Below are 23,572 nucleotides of genomic sequence, written 5' to 3'. Positions count from 1 at the left end.
GCCCATGTCAAAACTACTCTTATGGAGTTGGTTTCTAGGAGAGAATTATTTAGATTACTTCTGCTACAAATAAACTACTCTTTTCATTCAAACTCTGATATTTTCTTATCAACATTAGTTAACTCTTAACTTTAGTAAATGGATGACTATAAACATTGATATTTCAAATTTTATAACTTGATATTTAAATTTAATTTATTCTTGTTCTTTAATTGGGCTATATCATATGTTTGTGTGGGTTTGTCATTGAACCTTGGTCCTGTAGGGTATCACCCCATGGGTATTCTGGTACGACCGGATCCAGCTGGGTGGGGTGTGACAGATTTTATCTCCAACCGATCAAGAAGAATTTGAATTATGGTTAAAGTGTCAACAAGTTGTAGAGTTTGACTATAAACAAGTTGTAATTCAAATTCAAATATTCAAATTGTAATTCAAATTATACTAATACAAATCTCCCACTCACGAATATGAGTATGGAAGAATTCTCTCTCAATTGGGTTCTCTCTGAAATGAAGTTCTAACTAAAATCAAAGAGAAACCAAAGGAAAAATAAAAGAAGATTCCATCCCTAAAACCTTTGAAGTTTATTACCAAAAAAAGAGAAAGATTAAGATGGTCATTGTAAATATCTCGTTAACACTTAGATTTTTTCCAAGTATGTTAGTGTCTTGCAACCAGAAACAAATTCTATCATACATAGCATGCTAACAAGTGGTTTCCCAATCCTCACTGTTGAGAAGGGTGTCAAAATACAGTTTTGCGGATTTGACAAATAATTATGTCAGCTTCCAAAAAGAATTCAACAGAAAAATTCTCGATTCCAGTGTATATATGTCATGATTTGTTTTTTCTTTTCACAGAAATCTTTACAGTAACAGAACAGTCTCTTCTAATCTAAGGGAGCAACAAGATCTTCCCACTCTTGGTCAGAAGACAATATCATTTGGGTGCTAGAAGCACAGCCAACTTATACAAATGGATACAGAAGTTTTAAACATTGATACCATGGTATCCAACAGTCATGCTTCAGTCTGATACAAAAAATAAATAGTTGGCAAAGAATAAGGGTAAAATACTTTTCCCTCTGCATTCATTTTCTTCATTTGTATTCCAAATCCCCAGTTAGAGAATGTCCTTGACAAGAATCTTTACTTTTGTCATAAGGAAATTGGAAATCTGAGAGCAGCAGCTTGTTCAAAACTAAGATGAGATCTGACACTGCTCAAAATCAAGGAAAGGAACAAACTGTCAAATAAAAAGGAAAAGACAATAGCAAAAACAATAGCAACTTTTTTTCATGTTTACTTATGCAGCAGTAATAAATATATCTTTTTGACCAGAAGACATTTGCATACAGAGCTTTCATACACTGATCCCAACAAATTACAAAATGTCCATGTGATCTAGAGAATGTAAAGTTTCATGGTATCCTACTTCTTATTAATATAAATATTAGAAATAAAGGAAAAATAGCTGTCAATATTATACCTTCTATATTTGTCTTTCCCCATCTTCTCTGATATCTCTCAATTGACTGCCTAATTTGACAATGTCTTCAACAAGTATCTTTCCTTCTGTAACAAGAAAACCACAGTTTATATCTCAAATAAGGATGAAATCTGAATCTCCCAAGGAAGAACAACAAAGAGTTATAAAAACTTAATTACAAAAAACTTGACAGTATGTTGAGATGTATGGCAATATCACATTAAGAAGAACATGGTGAAATACAAGGAAGCAGCTATTAGTAATAACACCCATCATGTTATTGGCATAGAAATACATGACAATATGGTGAAAGTTGCTCAATGCATTAACCAAACTAATCCTTTTTCTTCATGATATGGAAAAATAAAGGACAGTTCTTAAAATTTTAACGCAATCTTTATGCCCATTTTATGTTGTTTCTGCCTTCGCAACATACACAAACTCAAAACATTTTCTTTGAGCAGACTCCATCTTCAATCATTCTCAAGAGTTCCTGACAATGGCACTTCCATTATCGTGCCAACTTTAAATTAATGGCCAAGAAAAACTGAGTAGAGTTTTAAAATGCTATTATCAATCCACGAAAGGAAATACATAGAAAATAAGATCATTCAATCTGGTTTGATTTTAAATGATTTCTTTGGTTAGTTGCACCTAAAAGACTGAGGCTAACAAAAGTTTGGCACAACCAATTGAAGAATGAGACCGAGGAAGTGACAGTAACATAGAAACAAAATTCAGGCACTTGCCTCTATCTTTGGAGAGACTGCTTATTAGTTCTTGTATACCCTCCTTGCCTATGGTGTTCTTCAGATACATGGCTGCAGCTGCCACTTCCTCAGGAGTCACCTTCCCATCATAATCCCTGCATCACAAAAATGGTATCAGAAAGGTAATCCATTGAACAACATCATGAATAGCAAGAAAATTGTTTACACTGACACTTAGTAATTGAACATTCTTATAGTGAAAAATACATTTATAGGAACTACTATATTTCACAAGAAGCTATGGAAAATCTGATGGAAGAGGTTCAAGATAATCAATATCAAAAAGATACCCATCGAGAGAACAATTTAATGGTGCAGTATCGTACTGAATTTGGCCATATGGGTACATACATATTGCATCTTTGAAATACTGATATGATACAGGCATTAACAGGATATGGTACTTAATTGAGAAAAAATTAATTGTATCACTGTATCCATCAATGAATATGATACAGATCGGTACAGCTTGATTCCAATTGAAACACTGGATACTTATTCATAATTAGCTTACAACCTGCAGAAAAAGATAGCAACATCAGAGAAGAAAACCAATACCACCTGAAACCTAGGAAAACTCATTTTTTGGCTTGATTTGAATGGCGGAAAATATTCCTCCATTCAAACACTTCTAACCATGGCATTGCAGCTTGATTCAATCATCAACCACTCAAAAAATTTGGGTTGAAGTTTTCTACAACAAAAATTGACATAAATCTGAAAAAAAGTAGATTTTTTGCTCAGGTCTTGCTTTACAACTCTCTTTTTTTCATATGGATCCATAGTTAGGGAAGGGAATCTGATTCATTACATCAAACTCATTAATTTGCATAAATTTGAGAACAGATCTGTGATTTCTTCGCCCCCAAAACCTGAGTGATATTTTAATGGAAAATTATTTTTTTTTTCTGCGAAAAACTGAACGATAAACTGTTGGAAAAAGTATGAGTATCACAATAAAAATATTTCTTCATTTTTTTTTTGCATTTTCATAACTTCTATTTTCTAAAAAATAAAAAATTGTGGATGTGTTATACCAAATGGTTCATATTTTGTTTGAAAATTAAGGTGAGCTATGAAATACCTAAAAAATAACCCGTCTGATTTTCTTTTAAAAAATATCTTCTCTTTTTAAGAAAATAAAAGATACTGAAAATTTGGATAAAAGAGGAAAGGGAAAATTACGATAGTTGTAGATTGCTTTAAATCGCCAGAGGATGAATATATAACACTCTTTGGTTGTTGGAAATTTTCTGACCCAATGTAAGTTGGAATTATTATCAGAAAATAGGTGACATACATCCTGGCCAGAAGAACCAGACACAGCTGGCCCATGTAAACCAGTCCTATTTAGGCCAGAACAAGACTTGTTCAAGCCAGCTCAGCCTTTGTAGGAGCAGTTCAAAGTTGCTCCATGATTTCGACAGCTGTTCCCATGACCAGTCAACCAGGATTGCTGCACATTGGTGTCTATTTTCATCATTTCAGCCTTTAGTGTGATTATATGTAGAAAGAATTGTGAAATTCTGACTTGATTCTGAAGGACACAGTAGGAACTTTATTTATATTGAAAACTTACCAAATACAGAACAAATCAAATCTTCCCAGTGTGAGATTCTAACAAGAAAAATAGAATCCTAATAAATCCACCCTAAACAAGGAGACCCCAAATATGGAAAGTAAACCTACTAAATCTGCACTTCAACACTCCCTCTCAAGTTCGAGCATAGATATTTATCATGCCTAACTTGCCAATGATAATATTGAACATCTTGACACTTAAGCTCTTTGTAACCACATTGGCCCCTTGATTATCTAAAGTAACAAAGGTAATCTGAAACAGGCCTAGCCTCAACCCTTTCCTTGATGAAGTGCCTGTCAATCTCCACATGCTTAGTCCTGTCATGCTGTAGGGATTATAAGCTCACTGAGTTGCTGTCCGAATATAGCTGTATAGATGCCTCTAAATTGGTCCCAAGCTCTTGAAGAAGCCCCTTTAACCATACAACAACAACAATAAGCCTTGTCCCAACTAAATGGGGTCGGCTACATGGATTCTTGCCCTCCAATCAGTTCTGTTAGAGGCCATGCTAGATACAAGGCCTAAGCTATACATATCTTTTCTCACCACTTCCCCTTTAACCATAGTACCTCACAAATACCTTGAGCTAAAGCCCTAGATTTTGCTTCAACACTGGATTGTACAACTACTGCCTGTTTCTTGCTTCTCCATGCTACCAAGTTGCCTCCTACATATGCATAGTAGCGAGAGGCAGACCTCCTGTCATCCAAACATCCCACACAATCTATATCTATGTATGTCTCAACTCTAAGGTGTCCATGAGCTGAATTCAAAATGCCTTTCCTTGGAGTAGCCTTCAAACATCTCAAGATCCAATATACTGCATTCAGACGTGAAAAATGGGGATCATGCATATACTAACTAGCAAGACTAATTGCAAATGTGACATCTAGTCTAGTGTGTGACAAATAGATCAACTTCCGTACCAACTTTTGATAGCTTGTCTTATCAAGTAGTTCTCTTATTGCCTTCAACTGTAGATTAGGCTCAATACGAGTCTTAGTTGGCCGACAACCTAACATCCTAGACTCCTCCAGTAAATCCGAAATATACTTCCTCTGAGAGAGAGACACACCACTGGCTGAATATAACAGCTCTAACATGAAGAAATACCTAAGTTTGCCCATTTTCCTTTATCTTAAATTCAGTCCCCAAAAAATCTTCAAGGCTGAAATTTCTTTCTCACTGCTGCCTGTGATCACAATATCATCTACATATAAGTGTAGTGATGTGGGAACCATCTCCCTTGATGAACAAGGTGTAGTCTGGCATTGCTCGCTTATTGGCATTAGAGATCATAGCCTTATGGAACCTTTCGAACCACGCTCATGGAGATTGCTTCAGCCCATATGACGCCCTCTTCAACTTGTCTGCATTGCTTTGCTTATTGGCGTTAGAGATCATAGCCTTATGGAACCTTTCGAACCACGCTCATGGAGATTGCTTCAGCCCATATGATGCCCTCTTCAACTTGCACACTTTCCATAAGTCTTGGCAGTAGAATGCCTTGGTGGCACATTATGTACACCTCCTCTTGGAGTTATCCATGCAGAAAAGCATTCTTCACATCCAATTATTGTAGACTCCACCCTTTATTCATTGCACATGAAAGAATAGTCCGAACTGGGTTCATTTTGGCAACAAGGGCAAACATCTCCTTGAAGTCAATGCCATAAGTCTGAGTAAAGCCTTTAGCGACCAATCTTGCTTTGTACCTCTCAACAATCCCATTTGCCTTGTGCTTGATCACGAACACCCATTTGCACCCAACAATTTGCTTTCCCATAGGTAGAGTCACTAATTCCCATGTTTGAGTGATATAATGCTTGGAAGTCTTGCCAAGTGTTAGAAACAGAGAGAGGACAAAGAGGAAATGAAACTTTGAAATTCTAAGGATAGGGACTAATTTGAAACATAATTGGAAACAAAATGTTTGGTGCAAGTCTGTGGCTACTTTCTCAATGCAATTAGTAAGTCCAAAGTAGGATCAAAAGAAGGGGTTGGCTTGGAGGAACAAATTCTTTAAGACTAGGAACCAAAGCTTCCAATTGGCTTGGCTCAGAAGGGGTCACTCATTTCTTTCTTTGATAGGTATTCAGAGGTCTAGGCTCCCCCTGCACATCATCCACCAACTATATCTGTCTGATCACTCCATCTTCCAAAGGAGAATCATCTGATCTCAGGAGGAATATCAAAAGAAGGTATTAATACCGGAACCTCTTAACTAAGACTCTCCCCCTGAAGAGGTGTAAGGGAAAAGAAAGGAATGAGTTCCTAGAACATAACATCCATAGAGACAAAGAAATGACGAGAACTAGGATGATAACACTTATTACCACTTTTGTATAGAAGAATAATCTAAGAAAATGCACCGTAACCCACGAGGATCAAACTTAACATGAACATGGTGGTTTCAAACAAAGGCAACACAACCAGAGACTTTAGATGGTACGGTAAAGGTTGTTGTCCCTACAAGAACCTCAAGGGGGCAGGCACTGGTTGAAGACTCAAGAAGGCATTAGGTTAATCAGATAAGCTGCAATTTGAACCACATCACCCCAAAACTGAGAAGGCACATGCATAGCAAACATAATGGAATGTGCTACCTCAAGTAGATGTCTACTCTTGCATTTGGTATAAATTCTTCCTTTTGATATTTCTTCTGATATTCATGCAGATGATACTCCTTTGGAAGATGGAGTGAACAGACATGAATGGTTGGTGGATGGTGTGCAGGGGGTTGCAATGGAAGTCACTATGGGTTTTGGTATCACATATATTTTTTTAATATGTAAATAAATAAAAATCAGGTTGTAGAAAGCAATGGTTTTTGCTATCGAGGTTGAAGATGCCAGAAAGAAGGTGACACTAAAAAGGATTGTTAGGCTAGGATGATAGAGTTGAAGGTTTGTTGGATAAGTAGAGAGGACAACAAGAAGCAGCGGTGAGTTTTTCTTTCTTTCCTATGCCCTGCATTTTAGAGAGAGGATGAGAAAGGGAATGGTGCTTAGTGATGGATCAAAGTTGGCTCTGATATCATGTTGAAAGAATTGTGAAATCCTAACTTGGGTCTAAAGGACACAGTAGGAGCCTTATTTATACTAAAAGCTTACCAAATACAAAACAAACAAAATCTTCCCAGTGTGGGAATCTTACAAGAAAAATAAATCTTAGTAAATCTTAGAAAAATAAATCTTAGTAAATAAATCTTACAAGAAAACCCCAAATATGGAAAGTAAACCTATTAAGTCAATATTTCAACGTTATAATTACCAGCCTGAGGTCAAGGTGTCGAAACAGCCTCTCAGCAAAAAAATGCTAGGGTAAGGCTGCATTTGCAAATTTCTTCCGGGACTTTGCTTGTGCCTAAGCCTTTGGTTCACCCTTTGTTCTTTCATTATCTTTTGCATCTTGGTTGAACTAGAAAGCCTAATTTCTACTTTTTAAAACTTTTTTTCCCTTCTTTTGAAGAAACTATCTCCTAAACTTCTAATTGTGTAAGCCAACCTATTGCAACAAACAATTTGTGGTGAAGCTTGCCATTAAGTTACAGGAGAACCTCTTTGTTTCAGCAGCTGGGATAGCTGTGGGTGAGAGACCCAGACTGAGAGAGCCATATATTATCTTCTCTTCTATCTCCCTTTCATTGCAATCAAATTTCCTTGTGCCGCTACATTACTGTTGATTTAAACGAGAGCTGTGCAAACACATTTGAAGGCTACAATTAATCCCAGATAGGGTACCTTACATAGCTAATCCTGCTCCCAATTCCTTGCAGCAACTTTGAGGTTGAACTTCTCTATCCTCCAACAATAAACCTTACCGGAATTTAAAGCACATCAACACTTTCAGTCCATATATTTGATCCCCTACTTCCAGAATATTTCATGTGTAACACTTACCTCTCAACTACATGCAAAACAGAGAGACCCAGAGTGAGGTCTTCCTAGTGTGCACACCCACTCTACAAAAATGAAAAACACTCAAAAGTTCCACAATAAAAATAATCACAAAGGAGATAAAAGATTTACATGATTCAACGGTAGAATGACTTCAACGGTAGAATGAGTGACGGTCTTTATCCATAGAGTAATGCCTTAGGGCTTCGCATTATATACTTCCACTAAAGTATGATCACTACAATAACCAGAGAGCACCCACTCCCAACATAATCAAGACATAAAGCACCCAATCCAATATAAACCCTTGCACCCACAAAAGAATAGGGTAGCAACCCCCAACAAGTTATAACTAAGAAGCATTCACTTGAAAGGTAAAACAAATTAAATAAAGAAATTCTCAAACAACATTTGTATCGACAGAACAACTCAGACCAGTCTGTATATAAAATTCAGAAGAATAGAGCACTTTTATCTGAAGACACTTATTTTATAGAGAAACTCATCAATCTTGATAGCTAGCTCTTTAAAAGAAAAACTCATTCACTTCTCCAACTTAGAATCAAATCATAGCTTTAGCCTTTTATTCCAGTTTCTCTATTGTTCCCATGAACGAAATCCCAACCACTTCATTTTGCCACAAAAAACAGTGTTTTATAAGAAATGGGAGAGAGAGTACAGGAATTGCCTAATTAGATCAAAGTACCCCTAGATGTTGACCAAATGGAATCTAACACTTAAGATAGAACACACGGTCTTTTGTGGCTCCCAGAGCCATTGGATTAGCCCTTAAAAGGCAGGTGAAATATAGACCATCAAATCTGTCAGAGCCCATTAGATTGGCATATGATACAAAAGATTATTTTAAATGGGGTCTTTTGCAATCAATCTCTAAAATCGTGCCACACCAAGTCATTTCAGTTCTCTGTGCATCGCAGAGCATGGAATCTCCATCCACATGATCAACAAAAGAGCTTATAGGACGCCTCAACCATTTAAACCATAAGCACGTCAATCAGAGACCTTGAAATCGGATCACACTGCTTGACTTTCTCACAACCCTTGGATTTGCATCAGGCAAGTAAAGGATAAAAAAATAACTTTACATTGAGGCAAGCCTAACCACAGGGGAAAAAGTTTCCTCATAATCAACACCCTCCCGTTGGGTGTAGCCCTTAGCCACTAAACGAGCCTTGAATCTCTCAATAGATCCATTCGCCTTTCTCTTGATCTTGAGAACCCACTATTCCCAATTGCCTTTCGGCCTGGCAGCAAGCCAACCAAGTCCCAGACATGATTAACTTTCATCGACTCTAACTCTTCCTCTATTGCTTTCAACCATTCCTTTGAGCTTGACCCCGCAAGAGCTTCCTGCACGCTCTTCGGTTCATGCTCATCGACTGAAGACATTTCACAATCGATCTCTTCAGGAGTTACCATATAGGCTTCATCCTCTATGGCGATACGTCGACGAGGAACTAGCCCGCGCCCACTATGGCGCAAGTGCATGTCAGATTGCTCACCCTCTGAGGTAGCTATCACATCTGCACACCCACTCCCACTAAGATCTTCTGGATGAACCCCAGGTTCATTATCCAGAATCTGAATCTCTGGAGTGACAAGACCATTATCTTGTATCTCAAAGAATTCTAATGATTCTTTGTTAACTCCTGAAAGAGATGGAAAATCATTCTCCAAGAATGTTGCATCCCTAGACTCAAGTTCCGTTCTCCTCTCACTCTCATCTAGTCCAATGAAGACATGGCCCTTTGAGGGTTCAGAATATCTCACAAAGATACACTTTCTTCCTCTAAGTCCAAGCTTTCCATATTGGTGAGAAGTAGAGTGAACATATGTTGCACATCCCCATGCGCGCAAGTAACTCAAATCTGGCTTCCTTCCGGTCCACAACTCATATGGTGTGGAAGGAACCGATTTGGTTGGAACTCTATTGAGGATATAGGCCGCAGTTAGCAAAGCATCTCCCCAATAAGAGATGGGTAGATTTGCCTGCGCCATCATGGATCTCACCATGTCTAGCAAGGTTCTATTCCTCCTCTCAGCAACCCCATTTTGCTATGGAGTCCCTGGAATAGTAAGTTGTCTAGATATCCCCTTTTCATCACACAACCTTTTGAACATATCGGAGAGATACTCTCTACCTCTATCCGTTCTAAGAGTTTTAATCCTTTTATCTAACTGATTCTCAACTAAGCTCATGAATTTCTTAAAGCATTCTAAAGCTTCTGACTTATGAGAAATTAGAAAAATGTGACCATACCGTGTATAGTCATCTATGAATGTGATGAAATAAGCCTGTCCTTTTCTAGTATGCACATTCATGGGTTCACACACATCTGAATGGATAAGTTCTAAAGGTTGCTTAAAACTAAACCTATCTTCTTCCACAATAGAGATGTCAGAGGTGAGGTGGGGAATCAGCAGAAATATTGATAAAAGCCCAATGTAGGATAGCCTTTCTACATAGTTTTAGCATCAGCATAGAATGGGTAACCCATGACAGAGCTGATATGATTGAAACAATTAGTGCTCCAAAATAGTGAAGGATAATTTCAGTTGCTGCAGTAAGGAGGTAAACATTGATATTGAACAGGTTGCTTAAAACTAAACCTATCTTCTCCCATGTTAGAAATGGCACGGGGGGGGGGGGATCAGCAGAAACTTCAATACAAAGCCTAACATAAGACAGCCTTCTTTTATTCATAGTTTTAGCATCATTATAGAGTGGGTAACCCATGACAGAGCTGATATGACTGAAACAATTAGTGCTCCTATAGTGAAGGATAATTTCACAGTGGCAGTAGCAGGGAGGTAAACATTCATATTGAACAGGTTGCTTAAAACCTAAAGCTGTTTTCTTCCATGATCAAGATGGCAGAAGGAGGGAATCAGCAGAAACATCAATACAAAGCCTAACATAGGATAGATTTTTTTTATTCATAGCTTAGAATTGATAGATGTTATGAGGAGAAGAAGGATTAATGTAGCTTGCATCCAAGAGACTAGATGGAGGCGTAAAAAAGCCAAAGAGTTGGATGACTTTAAACTTTGGTATACTGGGGATAAAACAAAAAAAAATGGAGTGGGTATAATAGTGGATAAAGATTTAAAAAATTATGTGGTGGATGTTAAAAGAGTGGGTGATAGGATTATTGCTATCAAGCTTGTAATGGAGAAAGAGTTCATAAATATAACTTGTGCATATGCACCTCAAGTAGGATTAGATGAAAATCTAAAGCTAGAATTTTGGGAAAATATGGATGGATTAATGCAAGGAATTCGTCAAGGAGAAAAGATTATCATAGGAGGTGATTTAAATGGACATATTGGAAAAGATCAAAGAGGATATGAGAGTGTTCATGGAGGATATGGTTTTGGAAAAAGGAATGAGGAGGGGATTTCAATTTTGGATTTTGGATTTCAATGTGGAATGAGATGGCTATGTGTATTAAGAAGGTGGCTAAAGATGTTCTAGGTGAATCAAAAGGAAAGATCCATTCTTATAGAGAGACGTGGTGGTGGGATAGTGAGGTTCAAGCTGCCATTAGGAATAAAAAAGCTAGTTTTAAGACATGGCAAAGAACTAAGGATGTTGAGGATCTTCAAAGATATAGGTTGGATAGAAATGAAGCTAAGAAAATTGCAGGAAAAGCAAGGGAAAGGAAGTATGAAGAGTTATACAATAAGTTGGGCACAAAGGAAGGGGGAAAATCTATTTATAAGATAGCTAAGATGAGGGATAGGAAGAGTAGAGATCTTAACCATGTTAGATGTATTAAAAATGGAAATGGTAAAGTATTAGTTTGTGAGGAGGATATTAAGAAAAGATGGGAAACCTATTTCTCTAGTTTACTAAATGAGCATTCTTCAAGCACTTATGTTTCGGACGATTACAATTTTCACCAAGGCACCAATGTCCGAACTTATATACGTAGAATTTCGATGTCCGAAGTAAAAGAAGCTTTAAGGAGGATGAAACTCGGCAAGACACAAGGTCCTGATGAAATCCCAATTGAAGTATGGAAGAGCTTAGGAACCCATGGACTAGTTTGGTTAACTAAGTTGTTTAATAAGATTATGAGCACAGGGAAAATGCCAGATGATTGGAGGAGAAGTGTTGTGGTTCCAATTTACAAAAATAAAGGAGATATTCAAAGTTGTAATAACTATAGGGGCATTAAATTGATGAGCCATATGATGAAATTATGGGAGAGAATAATTGAAACCCGTTTGAGACACTTAACTACAATTACGGAGAACCAATTTGGGTTTATGCCGGGAAGATCTACAACGGAGGCTATTTACTTAATTAGGAGACTTATGGAAAGGTATAGAGAATGTAGGAAAGATCTTCATATGGTATTTATTGACCTAGAAAAAGCTTATGATAGAGTACCTAGAGCGTTAATTTGGCAAGTACTAGAGAAAAGAAGTGTTGCAAGTAAATATATAGATATAGTTAAGGATATGTATGATGGTTCGATGACTAGTGTTAGAACAGTGGGGGGACAAAGTAATGAATTCCCGATAACAGTTGGGCTACATCAAGGGTCAACTTTAAGCCCATATCTATTTGCACTGGTAATAGATGAATTAACCAAAGGCATTCAAGATGAGGTCCCCTGGTGTATGCTTTTTGCGGATGATATTGTGTTGATTGATGAAACCCAAGTGGGGATTAATACCAAATTAGAATCATGGAGAGTAGCTTTGGAATCAAAAGGCTTTAAACTTACTAGATCGAAGACATAATATTTAGGTTGTAACTTTAGTCATGATCGGGCAGATGATGAGGTGGTGATACTTGACAATAAAGAGATTCCTCAGAGTGATTGTTTTAGGTACCTAGGTTCAATCATAAGTAAAAGAGGTGATTTAGAAGATGAGGTTTCCCAAAGAATTAAAATAGGGTGGATGAAGTGGAGAGGTGCGTCCGAGGTCTTATGTGATCAGCGTATTCCATTAAAGCTTAAAGGAAAATTTTAAAGGATTGTTGTTCGACCAGCTATGATGTACGGTGCAGAGTGTTGGGCTGTTAAAAATAATCATATAGATAAACTCAGTGTAGCAGAAATGAGGATGCTAAGATGGATGAGTGGCAAAACTAGGATGGATAAGATAAGAAACGATCATATTAGAGTTGGTCTGGGAGTTGCTCCCATAAGTGATAAACTTAGAGAAAGTCGTTTGAGGTGGCACGTTCACGTTCAACGGAGACCTATAAATGCTCCTATACGGAGAAGTGATATAATCCATATTGAAGGAACTAGAAGAGCTAGGGGTAGACCTAAGATAACCTTAGGAGAAGTGGTGAGAAATGATATGTATAGCTTAGGCCTTGTATCTAGCATAGCCTCTAACAGAACTGATTGGAGGGCAAGAATCCATGTAGTAGACCCCATTTAGTTGGGACAAGGCTTATTGTTGTTGTTGTTGTTGTTAGCATCAACATAGAATGGGTAACCCATGACAGAGCTGATGTGACAGAAACAATTAGGGCTCCAATAGTGAAGTAAAATCCACAGAGGAATGGGGTTTACATAATCTCTTTGGAGCTTCAGATATAGATCTCATTGGCAAAGGAAAATCATTTCAGACCCTGCTAGGCAAGAGCACAAACCAGCACATGGGCTCTGATTTCCTCAGCAGAGAACCTGAAGGATGAAAATGAAAACTCCTCTTTCTAAGAGCAGATAAATATAAGACCGCCTGAGATTTTCATTGCGTAGATTGTGAGGGTTGAACAATATTGAACAGTCTGAAGCCAAGTAAAATGGACAACCACACAAGATTTTCAGTGGTTGATTCAAGGAAGAATGTGTCGATAAACATTGGGCGAACAAAGAGGAGGCACCGTTGGATGAAGGACAAAGTGTAAGGCAGATGGGGTGTCACAAAGTAGAATAGTATCAAAGAGAGAGGGACAAGATCTGGTCCCAGCTATAGGAGGAACAGACAGGATCATAGTGGTCGGAGGTTTTTACTTTTTGAGGGGATGGGGGGGGGTAATGGGAGGAAGAGGTCATAGCATTCTTGCCAAATTGCCTGCGTGTCAATTTAGCTCTTCACCATAAATAACTAGATATGACTCATTTGATCCATCCTCAGAAGAAAAAAAATCATCTCCAATTAATAACAATGAACTTATTTTTGGAAATGGCATTGACTTAAAAAAAGTAGAATCTACCTGTCAAGTAGTCGCCAGCGGTCACCGATCTTAGCATCGACATCATCAATTTCCTTTTCAAGCTTTTGGAGCATAGCATCAACCTGAAAGTGTAAGAAAGGATGTATCACCAGCCTTGGCATGTATTGTGATTACATGCAGAAATGGATGTAAGAAACTCCTGCCCCCCCCCCCGGGTTAAAATAAATAAATAAAATTCTAGACATCTCTTACCCTATTTATCAGTGCTGAAGACACCTTGTCATCCATAGCCTCTTCTTCAGCAGTTTGGTCACTATCCTCCCTGGCAGCTTTGTAAGCCTTCTTGGCCTCTTCTTGACTTTCAGTGCCCTCTTCTTCTACCATTCTATTATACAACTCAATCTACAAGGAAATTGTTATAGCATTAATGCACAAAATTCAGAACCCAATATCGAAACTAAGGTACATGAGCAACAAAATGTGTGAGATAAAAATTGTGGAAGGGAACCAGAAATAAGTGGACATACTAGTATACAAAATTTACTGAATAGTTATTGATGAATGATGAATGGATGACCATCAAAAGAGTCCTAGAATTGTAGCAGCTTACAGTCTTATGACAGTGGTTGTGCATGATTCCATCTTTCCCCTGGAATCTACTTAAATATTCCCCATGTTTCCCTGCTTCTGCTTTTAGCAAAGCATCCAGAAGCAGGATGATGCAATCCAAGCTGAAGAAGTGTCTCAGAAAACAGAGCATGCAAGCTTTATGAAGAATGAACTACAAAAGCCTTGGGGAGAGAAGAGTATTCAAGTGGAGTAGCAGCCACATTTGTGGGATATTGACATTAGACAGTTCTGCCGATCATAGATTTCAGTATTATTTTCATTATATTTTATTATCAGCCGCATCATAATTCCAAATGTCAAGTAGCTAATAGGCAGGTTATGTTTCTTGAGCTTGTTTGAGTTGAATAGGGTTATTATTCAAAAGGCTATAATGTAAAGCTTGTAAAATCTAAGCATCACATTTATGGGCTATTGACATTTGAGAGTGATTTCAGTCTGATTTTAATTATATTTTTCAGACTTTAAGATTCCTTTGTCACTTCACATATTTCCCACTATTAACTAGCTATTAGACAAGGGTACTTTTTGCCCTTGTTTGGATTTAGTATATTTATCAGTATTCGGTAAAAATAGTAGCCTATAGAAGATTGTAAAAAAATAAAGCATCTCTACTACTCCATCATCTTATGAAATTCAACACTTTTAACTTTTTCGCCCACTCAGCTCTTGACCTGAGCTTTCAGGTTTGCTGCATTGCGTGACTCCATGTGCAGTTGAAGTCAATTCAATTGGTTTTCCCTGTTTACTTTCCTTTTTATTTCCATGATTGCATTACAGGAGCATAGCCAAACATGCACTAGATGTTGCTGCCATCTTATCCTTCCCTCGCCACAAGTATACACAGATTTCAGTTTCTCTTTTCATTTTGGTCTTCCAAAATTTGGAGACGCATAACACAATGTGAGTGCAACTACGTTCTTAAAAATATCTTGCGTACCTCCTTATTAACAAGCCTCAGAAACTCCTCACGCTCCCTACTCACGGACTGCAAAAATAGGCACAAAGCAAAAACAGGGTTTTAAATATTAAAAAGAAATTTTAAAAAAAATGAAACTTCATTGAAGCTTGAAAATAAATATTTCCCCCCCTGAAGTGGTCCTTACAGATGCAGATGCTAGGACAGACAATGCACGGCTTAGCTCACAGAGGTGCTCTTGTGTCTCCAAAGCCCTTGCTTTGGCTAGTTCTTGTGCTTCTCTTGCTGTTGGGTCGCTCATCTCTTTCAGAGCTATGTCCTCTTGACTAGTCCCAGATTCCTTCTTAGTTTGCTCTTCTTCCTCTTTCTCCGCCTCTTCCTATAATTGATAATTTCAGGAGCAAAATTTTGGAATATGCAGGCAATAATGGTTACAGAACTAGTAATATTTTATATAAAGAAAATTCAGTATTATTATAACTCGATGAAAGCATAATGACTGAATGCTTGCACATTATGAATGACCCAAAAGATCAAAGAACTACACAAGGTGTCATAAGTTGGACTATAAGCAGTTGACTGGATTTCTTAAAAAGATTAAAAGAAAAAAAGAAACTGTGAATAATTCCAGAAAATGAATAGGAGCTTGAGGTTTTTGTAGACTTATAGTTCCACCTCTAATGGATCTTCATTAGCCCTACACAACAGGTAAAAAAGAAGCAGTGCATGGGACTCCCATTACGGCAGCGTCTGGAGGGGCAAATGTACACACCCATAGCCCCTGCTTTGTAGAAGAATATTCCAAATTTTTAATCCACAACCAACAGGTTGCAATGGCACAACTTCAGTGTTGTGCATAGGATCGTCTACTATTAGCACTACATTTTTAAAAGGTATGCAATCTAGTTTTTAAGGCAGATAAATTTTTGAAGCATACGTGAAATTTTATTTGAACACTCAAAAGGAACTCCACACGATCCACAAATAACACAGATATGAAAAAGGTGAAAAGTAGAGTAGAAGACTAATAGAAAAACCAATAATCTATAGCATTGCAAACTCCCAAGAAAGACATATTTTGTTTGGGTAAAATTGGAAAAGAGAATAAAAAGAGGAGGTAGGAAAATCTCAAGAGCGCTAACGCTAACTCGAGAGTTTTGGCTTCCTTATTTTGGATGGGATTTCTTTCCTATTTGTAAGATCCTATTCAGATCTGTAGTCGTATTTGGTTCTATAATAAAGGTTATGGCCATAGGAGGAGAACATGATACAGCACAGCCTCCTTGGTCTTCTTTCTTCTTCTTCCTCTATCTATAGCCTACTCTATTTTTTTTCTCTTGAATCTGTTCTCTCAATTACATATTTGAATAAATATTTTGATATAACATTATTGCAAATAAAATGCTCCTAAAGCCCAAAACTTTAGATTGCATTCTCAGCAGCGAGCACAACACAAAAGCACACCATGCCTTTATTTATATCAGTCACTATTCACTAACACTTATCTTCACACACTCTATAAGAACCCCCAAAGATCCACCAATAACACAGATACAAAAAGAGAACAAGTGCACCAACAAGACTGGGAAGATCCAGAAAGATTTCGAATGAATATTATAAGAAAACAATGTTTGCTTCATCATTAGGTTGTCCTGGGTGTTTGGTTAAGGTGCAGTTGCCTCTTTTTCCTCCTCAGGGAGCATGGTGGGAGGTGGCATTAGTTGAATATCCTTGTTGTCTGCAAACTCCAAAAGAAAGATCTGGAATGACATTATAATAGAAATTTTTGCTGCTTCACTGACATGGTCAGAGAACTCTCAAGATTTCACTGGGATCTAGTGAGATATCTCCCCTTTTCCATTTAGCAAGACGGGATGAGGCGATTTGCTTAGCACATACGGTCTTAAGTTTTGACTCTTGAGTTGAACTTTGATAATTGGATTATCATTTGAACTATGAACATGCATAGTATATGACTTGGTTAAAAAATTTGAACTTTAAACATTAATGTATGAGAATATGATGTGTACATTGGGCCATTTTAAGATTTTCCTTTTGTGTAGTGGTTTTGCATTCAGGATCCAAAGTGGAACTCATGTCTGCATTATTTGTTTAAAAAATCTAAGGTTGCTGATGTTCTCAAAAGGGCTAGAATAGGCTGGACAGCAAGTTCGAACACTGAATGACGCCTAATACCCCTCAAGTTGGAGCCTCCAGCTGGGAAAAAAATACTACAAACTTGGCGAGATCTCACTAAGATCTCAAGCCAACTCTCTTTTTTGAGTTGGCAAGATGGGCCTCGAGATTGAGATCTTGAACCATGATCATTGGGTTGTCTTGGGTGTTTGGCAAAGGGTTGCCTCTTTCTTTTCCTTAGGGGAGTAATTTAGGGGGGGGGGGGTTTAGCTGACTATCCTTGTTGTCTTCTACTGTTTTGGTTTATTCGGGGTCTGCTTCTATAGTTTCTTTTTTGGCCTCTTTGCTGTTGGGTTCCTAGTGCATTGCACTTCCATCATATTTCTTTTTCTCCAATAAATTTCCTCTTTCATTGCATCCAAGAACAACACCCAGGAACCCCCTCCACAACCCCCCCCCACAAAAAAAAAGGGGGAAACGGAACAGCTACAAAAGGACAAGCAGGTAAAAATATCATCATCATCAAGCCTTGTCCTAACTAAATGGGGTCGGGTACATGGATTCTAGCCTTCCAATCAGCTCTATTTGAGGTCATGCTAGATACAAGGGCTAAGCTATGCATATCCTTTCTCACCAATTCTCTTAAGGTTAACTTAGGTCAGCCTCTAGCTCTTCTAATACCTTCAATCTAGATTATATCACTACTCCAAACATGGGCATTTACAAGCCTCCGTTGAACGTGGTCATGCCAACTCAAACAACTTTCTTGTGGCTTATCAGTTATAGAAGCTACTCCCAGACTGACTAATATGATCATTCCTTATCCTTCCTAGTTTTGCCCCTCATCCATCTTAGCATCCTCATTTCTCAAGTAAAAAGATCATTGACGGACAAAATCTCTCACACCACTATGTTCCAACATTATGTCCCACATGCAATCCTACTGCTTTCCTAGCAACCTCTCCGTGGCTAAATTCTTCCACTTGCAAGATATATTGCTATAAGTACAGAAGGACCCAGCTCCTAATGATCTTTACATATCCCCACAATGCAGGATGCAACAACATAGACATCCATTGATAACAGCAAAGTCTCCTCCAGGCTCCAACAAAAACTGCTCCCTGAAAGCCACCCAATACAAGGTTCTTTGAGGACAGCTGTAATTGATTCTACTATACCATTAGGCCCAGAGTATGAAAATAAAGTCTGATCATGATCCCACCATGTAAAACCATCCCACCTGATCCCTAGAGAGCTAGTGATCTGATTCAAAGGGATGCAGCAGCATCTGTTTATTACAGATTGTAATCGGGCTCATTTTTCTAACTGGGATACTGGTTAGGAGGTAATGCCCTCCTTGTCTGGGTTCTCCTTACCTATTTCTAAAGGGGTTCTAGAAGGATACCATAATGGAACAAAATTCACTTGAAACATGCGAAATTTCCTATTTTTACAAGCTTGAACCTGCATGAACCCAGAAAATGTCCCAAGTTTTGACCTAAACCTAGGAAGTTTCGACAAAACTGCGCGAAACCAGGGAAATTTCCCCAGCAAGGTCAAAATCTGGTCCGACCCGGCGGCTTGTTCCCTTAAAATCCCTTTATTTTACACGAAACTTTGCACTTCGCAGATTTTTGTGTGAACCAAAGGCGGAAGGTCACCTTCAAAACCTCTAACCCCCCCCCCCATTTCGACCCTGTTTAGATCATTTTAGCTCATTTAAGCACTTTAGTTCACTCCTTTGGTGATTTCGGCTCTTTTTGGTGGATATTTCAAGGGTTTTCAAGCTTTGTTGCAAGGTAATTGAAATTTCCCCAAATTTTTTATTTTTTTCTTTGTTTGATGATCAAATGATGTTGGATTCTTTTGAAATTAATATGTGTTGTCTTTAGTAGCTAGGTTTACAAATGTATGTTGTTGAATTTGATTTTTGAAGTGTGCTACTATTTTTTTTCTGATTTTTCATGTATTTAATAATTACTAATTATTAATATTTTTATTATAAAAATTATTTTTATATGCATAAAGAAAGAAAAAAAAAAAAGATCAATGTGCGCTAATGTGTTCTTTATGCTCTAATTAGCCAGTAGAATCCTACCCCAAAAAACTCCCTAAATCATGTCAAAACTTGTTGTCAAAACTTGCAAGAAAAAAGTCCTAGGTTTCCTAGGTTTTGACCTATGTTTCCCATTTTCACAGTGTCAAAACTTGAGTTCCCCTCAAATTTTATTCCATGGTTCATACCATACTTGTATTTTTTTTTTTTTCTTCCTCTTTTAACATAAATCTCTCTGATCAAAAAAAAAAAAACCTATTCCACCCAATCTGTCCAACAAATACGGAGGGTCTAAGGAATCTGTCTTTCCATATACAGCCCCAAATAATTAAACTCCAGCATATCAAATAATTTTCGAAGCTTAAAGACCAATGCATAGCCTTCCCATCACAATTTCAGTAAGAGAACACCTTGATTCTTTATTCCTGAAAACCCCTTATTTTCTCTACTCAGATACCTCAACAATAACTCCAATGTAGACAATCAGAAAATAATCAATGATTTCCAAATGCAGTGCTAAGGGGGAAAACAGGGTACAGGTACAGGGGCTTTGACATGCACTCCATTTGTCATATTGAGAACCAACTAGCCTATGTATTCAACGCATACCATTTTAATCCTTTCATCCTATTGTTATCCATGTTGGGAGCGGGAGACATCTATACACCGAGGGGGGATGTTGAAATGTAGTCCATTCACTTTTATGTCTTCTTATACATAAGTGTAGATTCATTGTATCTGCATGCTATATAGGACTTATAAGTCAACCCTAGCCAGGATACGTTTTACATGATTTATTTATAAACAACCGATGGCCTCTGTCAATCTAACAAGCCATTCTGTTTCCTCTAATCATCTCTTCTCATTGTACCTGTATGCTATATAGGACTTATAAGTCAACCCTAGCCAGGATACCTTTATGTGATTTATTTATAAATAAACAATGGCCTCTGTCAATCTAACGAGCCATTATGTTTCCTCTAATCTTCTCTTCTCAAATAAACAAAGACTGTAACAGTGAAATTACAATTAAGACCACAGACTAATGCAAACAAGACACAAACACCCACGGCAATAATAGAATACCAAGGATGCTTCTAATTGGTGTATACACCAAACAGATATAGGTTGCATTCCAATCTTACCATTGGAAAATGAAAAGCCAAATAGTAGAGGCAAGGCAAAGGAAAAAAGTCACTGTAGTCAATTAATGAAACCGAACTCTTTAACTTAACAGCTTAAAATCTCGAAAAAGGAATTAGGGGCTCAAATGTTCTCCACCTTACAAAGTTCTTCTTGCATCTCTAGGAACTCTAGCTTCCTCCTCCTCTCTGAAACAGAATCTTCAGATGGTAAGGATACAACTTGAACGGTATCAACAACCTCTTCTGGCAAAGAGGACAACGTAGCTTGAACAACATCTGGCTTCAGCTTTCCAGATATGCTGAAAGCTCTACAGGTCAAAGAAACACCGGAAGGGAGGGAGGATTAAATGTGAACAAGAAGCATAAAGAGATATGCACAAATAAAGCTTCAATTACCTGGAAAGAATCAGAAGAGAAGAGGGAAGAGAGTGATTAAGCGACAAGTCCAACCAATCACTAATCTGCAAAAAATTTAAAAATAATAAGAATAAAATTTTTCATGATCGTTCATGTCTATGTATACTGACTTTTAGCTAGAGTATAGACCTCACCAAATTCAGTAGCATCACTAAGCAACAAAGGAAAGCAAATCAAGTTCCGACAGAAAAACATAAAACAATGAGAATAATAAATGCATGGGAGTGAATTAAAACACAATAAGAACCCCAAAATGAAATGAAAATGCACACATAAACAGTTCAGGAATCAACTTCATCTTTGAAACAACCCAAAGGAAAAACTATCAACATTTGGAGATACAACGGCCCTCAACTCAATAGATCATATAACTGAAAGAGAGAATACTGCAAGAGCCAGCTTTGCTAAAAAGGGAGTTTAGGCATGCGTGGAGAGAACAGAACCAACCTGCAGATTACATGACAAGGATTTAGCTAAGAAAGCTGTAGTGTGGTGGGATCCTATACAATTCCCTAAGGAGCTAGATGATCAGATCAAGAAGGATCCAGAAGTAATCCAACTCATGAGATATCTCAGTCAACTCAAGACCTTGAGATCTCAGTTCAATCAAATTTTGAACCAACTCAACATATAAAAGCATCCAGAACTCAATAAAGTTGAGATATCTAGGCCAGACTTTTCTGAGTTCTGTATTTTGCTGTTGGAAGCTGAATTCCTAAACTTTTCGGTGCATACACAGAATTCCTTGTTTTGAGTAATGTATTTATGCATTCACTACTTGCAGGGATAGTATTTTATTATAGTTTGAATATTTGCATTGTTTATTGAAGCTGCTTTGCATGAAATATATGATTTTTTTTTACCTCTTATCACTAGATTTTGAGTAAAATAAGGGTTTCAAACTTCATAGCAACAGGTTTACCCCATGGCTCAAAATCAAACTCTTAACTCTAACTAATACTTATGTTTTGTCAAATCTGATAGTGTCATTGTGTTTAGAAAGCCTAAAATAGGTACAATAATTTCAGCCCCATCCCCCATCAAAACCCCCAAAAACATGGCCATCCCAGCTGGCCAGAGAATGCACCAACTTGCTGAGATCGTGCTCCCAGGTTGTTTTTCTGGGGTAGCATGTTGGGCCTCAAGTTCAGGTCCTTGAACCATACGCTGTTAGTTGTGAGATGTGATCCTCTCGCACTAAGAGCTATCCCTTGGGATATGAATTAATGTGACATGAGGCAGAATATGTGATCATATTAGCAAAAGCCACTAATGGCATCTTACTTTTTACTTGTGAGGCATGGTCCTTTCCAACTTGAGCTGCCCTTTGAAGTAGGAACCCTATGCAGCATTAGTTAAATCAATGTGGATTGGGGCACGAAGGTCATTCTGCTAGATATAAAACTAATCCAAAAGGAACTCCAAGCTAAATATTCAACTCTGTCAAACCTCCATCAATCAATCACATGCAACAATGCATTTTTTTTTTTTTAACTAAAATTGTTCCCAATAAAGGAAACTACCCCAAATTATAAAATTTCAAAAGGACTCTACTAGATATCTGACATCTCACGATAAATAAATGCAATTACAAGAACAACCCCCAGCAACACCTTATAAGACCAAAACTCTGCTTTGAATCTGGCTTATTGGTTAGTCATGCCAGTACAGCCATGATAATGCTACTGCATCATCTGGAAAAATTGAGGATATGCTTACCAACCCTAACACCAACTAGGAGTTTGGGTCCAATTGTTCTAACAAGAGCCAAACCAAGTTCACTTTACCCTCAGTTGGATTCTACTAGGGCCAAAAGTGGCAAAAACATTATATGAATAGGGTGATAAAGTTTCATCAAAAGGAAGAATAGATTGATAAAGGATATCCAGAAAAGTTGATAATATACAAGAACAAGTAATATACAGAACCTACTGACATTGGAAATCGAGCAAGATAAAAATGAAGTGTCAATCAAAGAACCAACATCAAGAGTGAAGCGCTAGGATTGTTATCTGACAAACAAATATCTTTGCATTTTAACCATGGGTTGTTTTGGGATCCAAGTCAAGATCAATAAAAATTCAATTAGATTTTTATCGAGATGCAAGTGCTTGGTTTTCGTAAAGTATCTAACATTAGGTTGCCAGGATGTAATATAAAAGCATTTTCTTGGCTGCTGTGTTTGTTATGGATTGTGGTTTGAGGAATCAGTGTATGATGTTTTCTCATGGAGAGCAGGTCACAAAATCAATTCTGTTGCTGTTTACATAGCGAATTCTGCATGCATGCTGATATGCCCTCATAATTCTGCCTTATTTCTCAAACAGCAGGAGTTACATACATAAATAGAAAGTTCAATTT

The 23,572-nt window shown here is 37.6% G+C and overlaps 1 protein-coding gene across 4 annotated transcripts in view; it reads right to left on the bottom strand.

Moving 5' to 3' along the window:
- Window positions 1-238: 238 nt before the first annotated feature.
- LOC149011104 (uncharacterized) overlaps window positions 239-23,572 on the bottom strand; it is a 32,954-nt gene continuing 9,620 nt past the window's right edge. For all 4 annotated transcript variants that reach the window (XM_089163826.1, XM_089163827.1, XM_089163825.1 and 1 more), the window contains 9 exons: window positions 21,191-21,255; window positions 20,931-21,102; window positions 15,645-15,836; window positions 15,479-15,526; window positions 14,164-14,313; window positions 13,951-14,033; window positions 2,241-2,356; window positions 1,492-1,577; window positions 239-1,221 (listed from right to left, as the gene is read on the bottom strand). In XM_089163826.1, the coding sequence (XP_089019952.1) occupies window positions 1,495-1,577; window positions 2,241-2,356; window positions 13,951-14,033; window positions 14,164-14,313; window positions 15,479-15,526; window positions 15,645-15,836; window positions 20,931-21,102; window positions 21,191-21,255 (909 nt within the window). In that variant the 3' untranslated portion in view covers window positions 239-1,221; window positions 1,492-1,494. The remainder of the gene's footprint in view (window positions 1,222-1,491; window positions 1,578-2,240; window positions 2,357-13,950; window positions 14,034-14,163; window positions 14,314-15,478; window positions 15,527-15,644; window positions 15,837-20,930; window positions 21,103-21,190; window positions 21,256-23,572) is intronic.

The sequence above is a fragment of the Hakea prostrata genome, chromosome 7 (assembly GCF_041222555.1).
Source record: "Hakea prostrata isolate BN-2017 chromosome 7, UWA_Hpros_2, whole genome shotgun sequence".
Classification (NCBI taxonomy): Eukaryota; Viridiplantae; Streptophyta; class Magnoliopsida; order Proteales; family Proteaceae; genus Hakea; species Hakea prostrata.
This window is presented reverse-complemented; position numbering and strand designations above follow the sequence as displayed.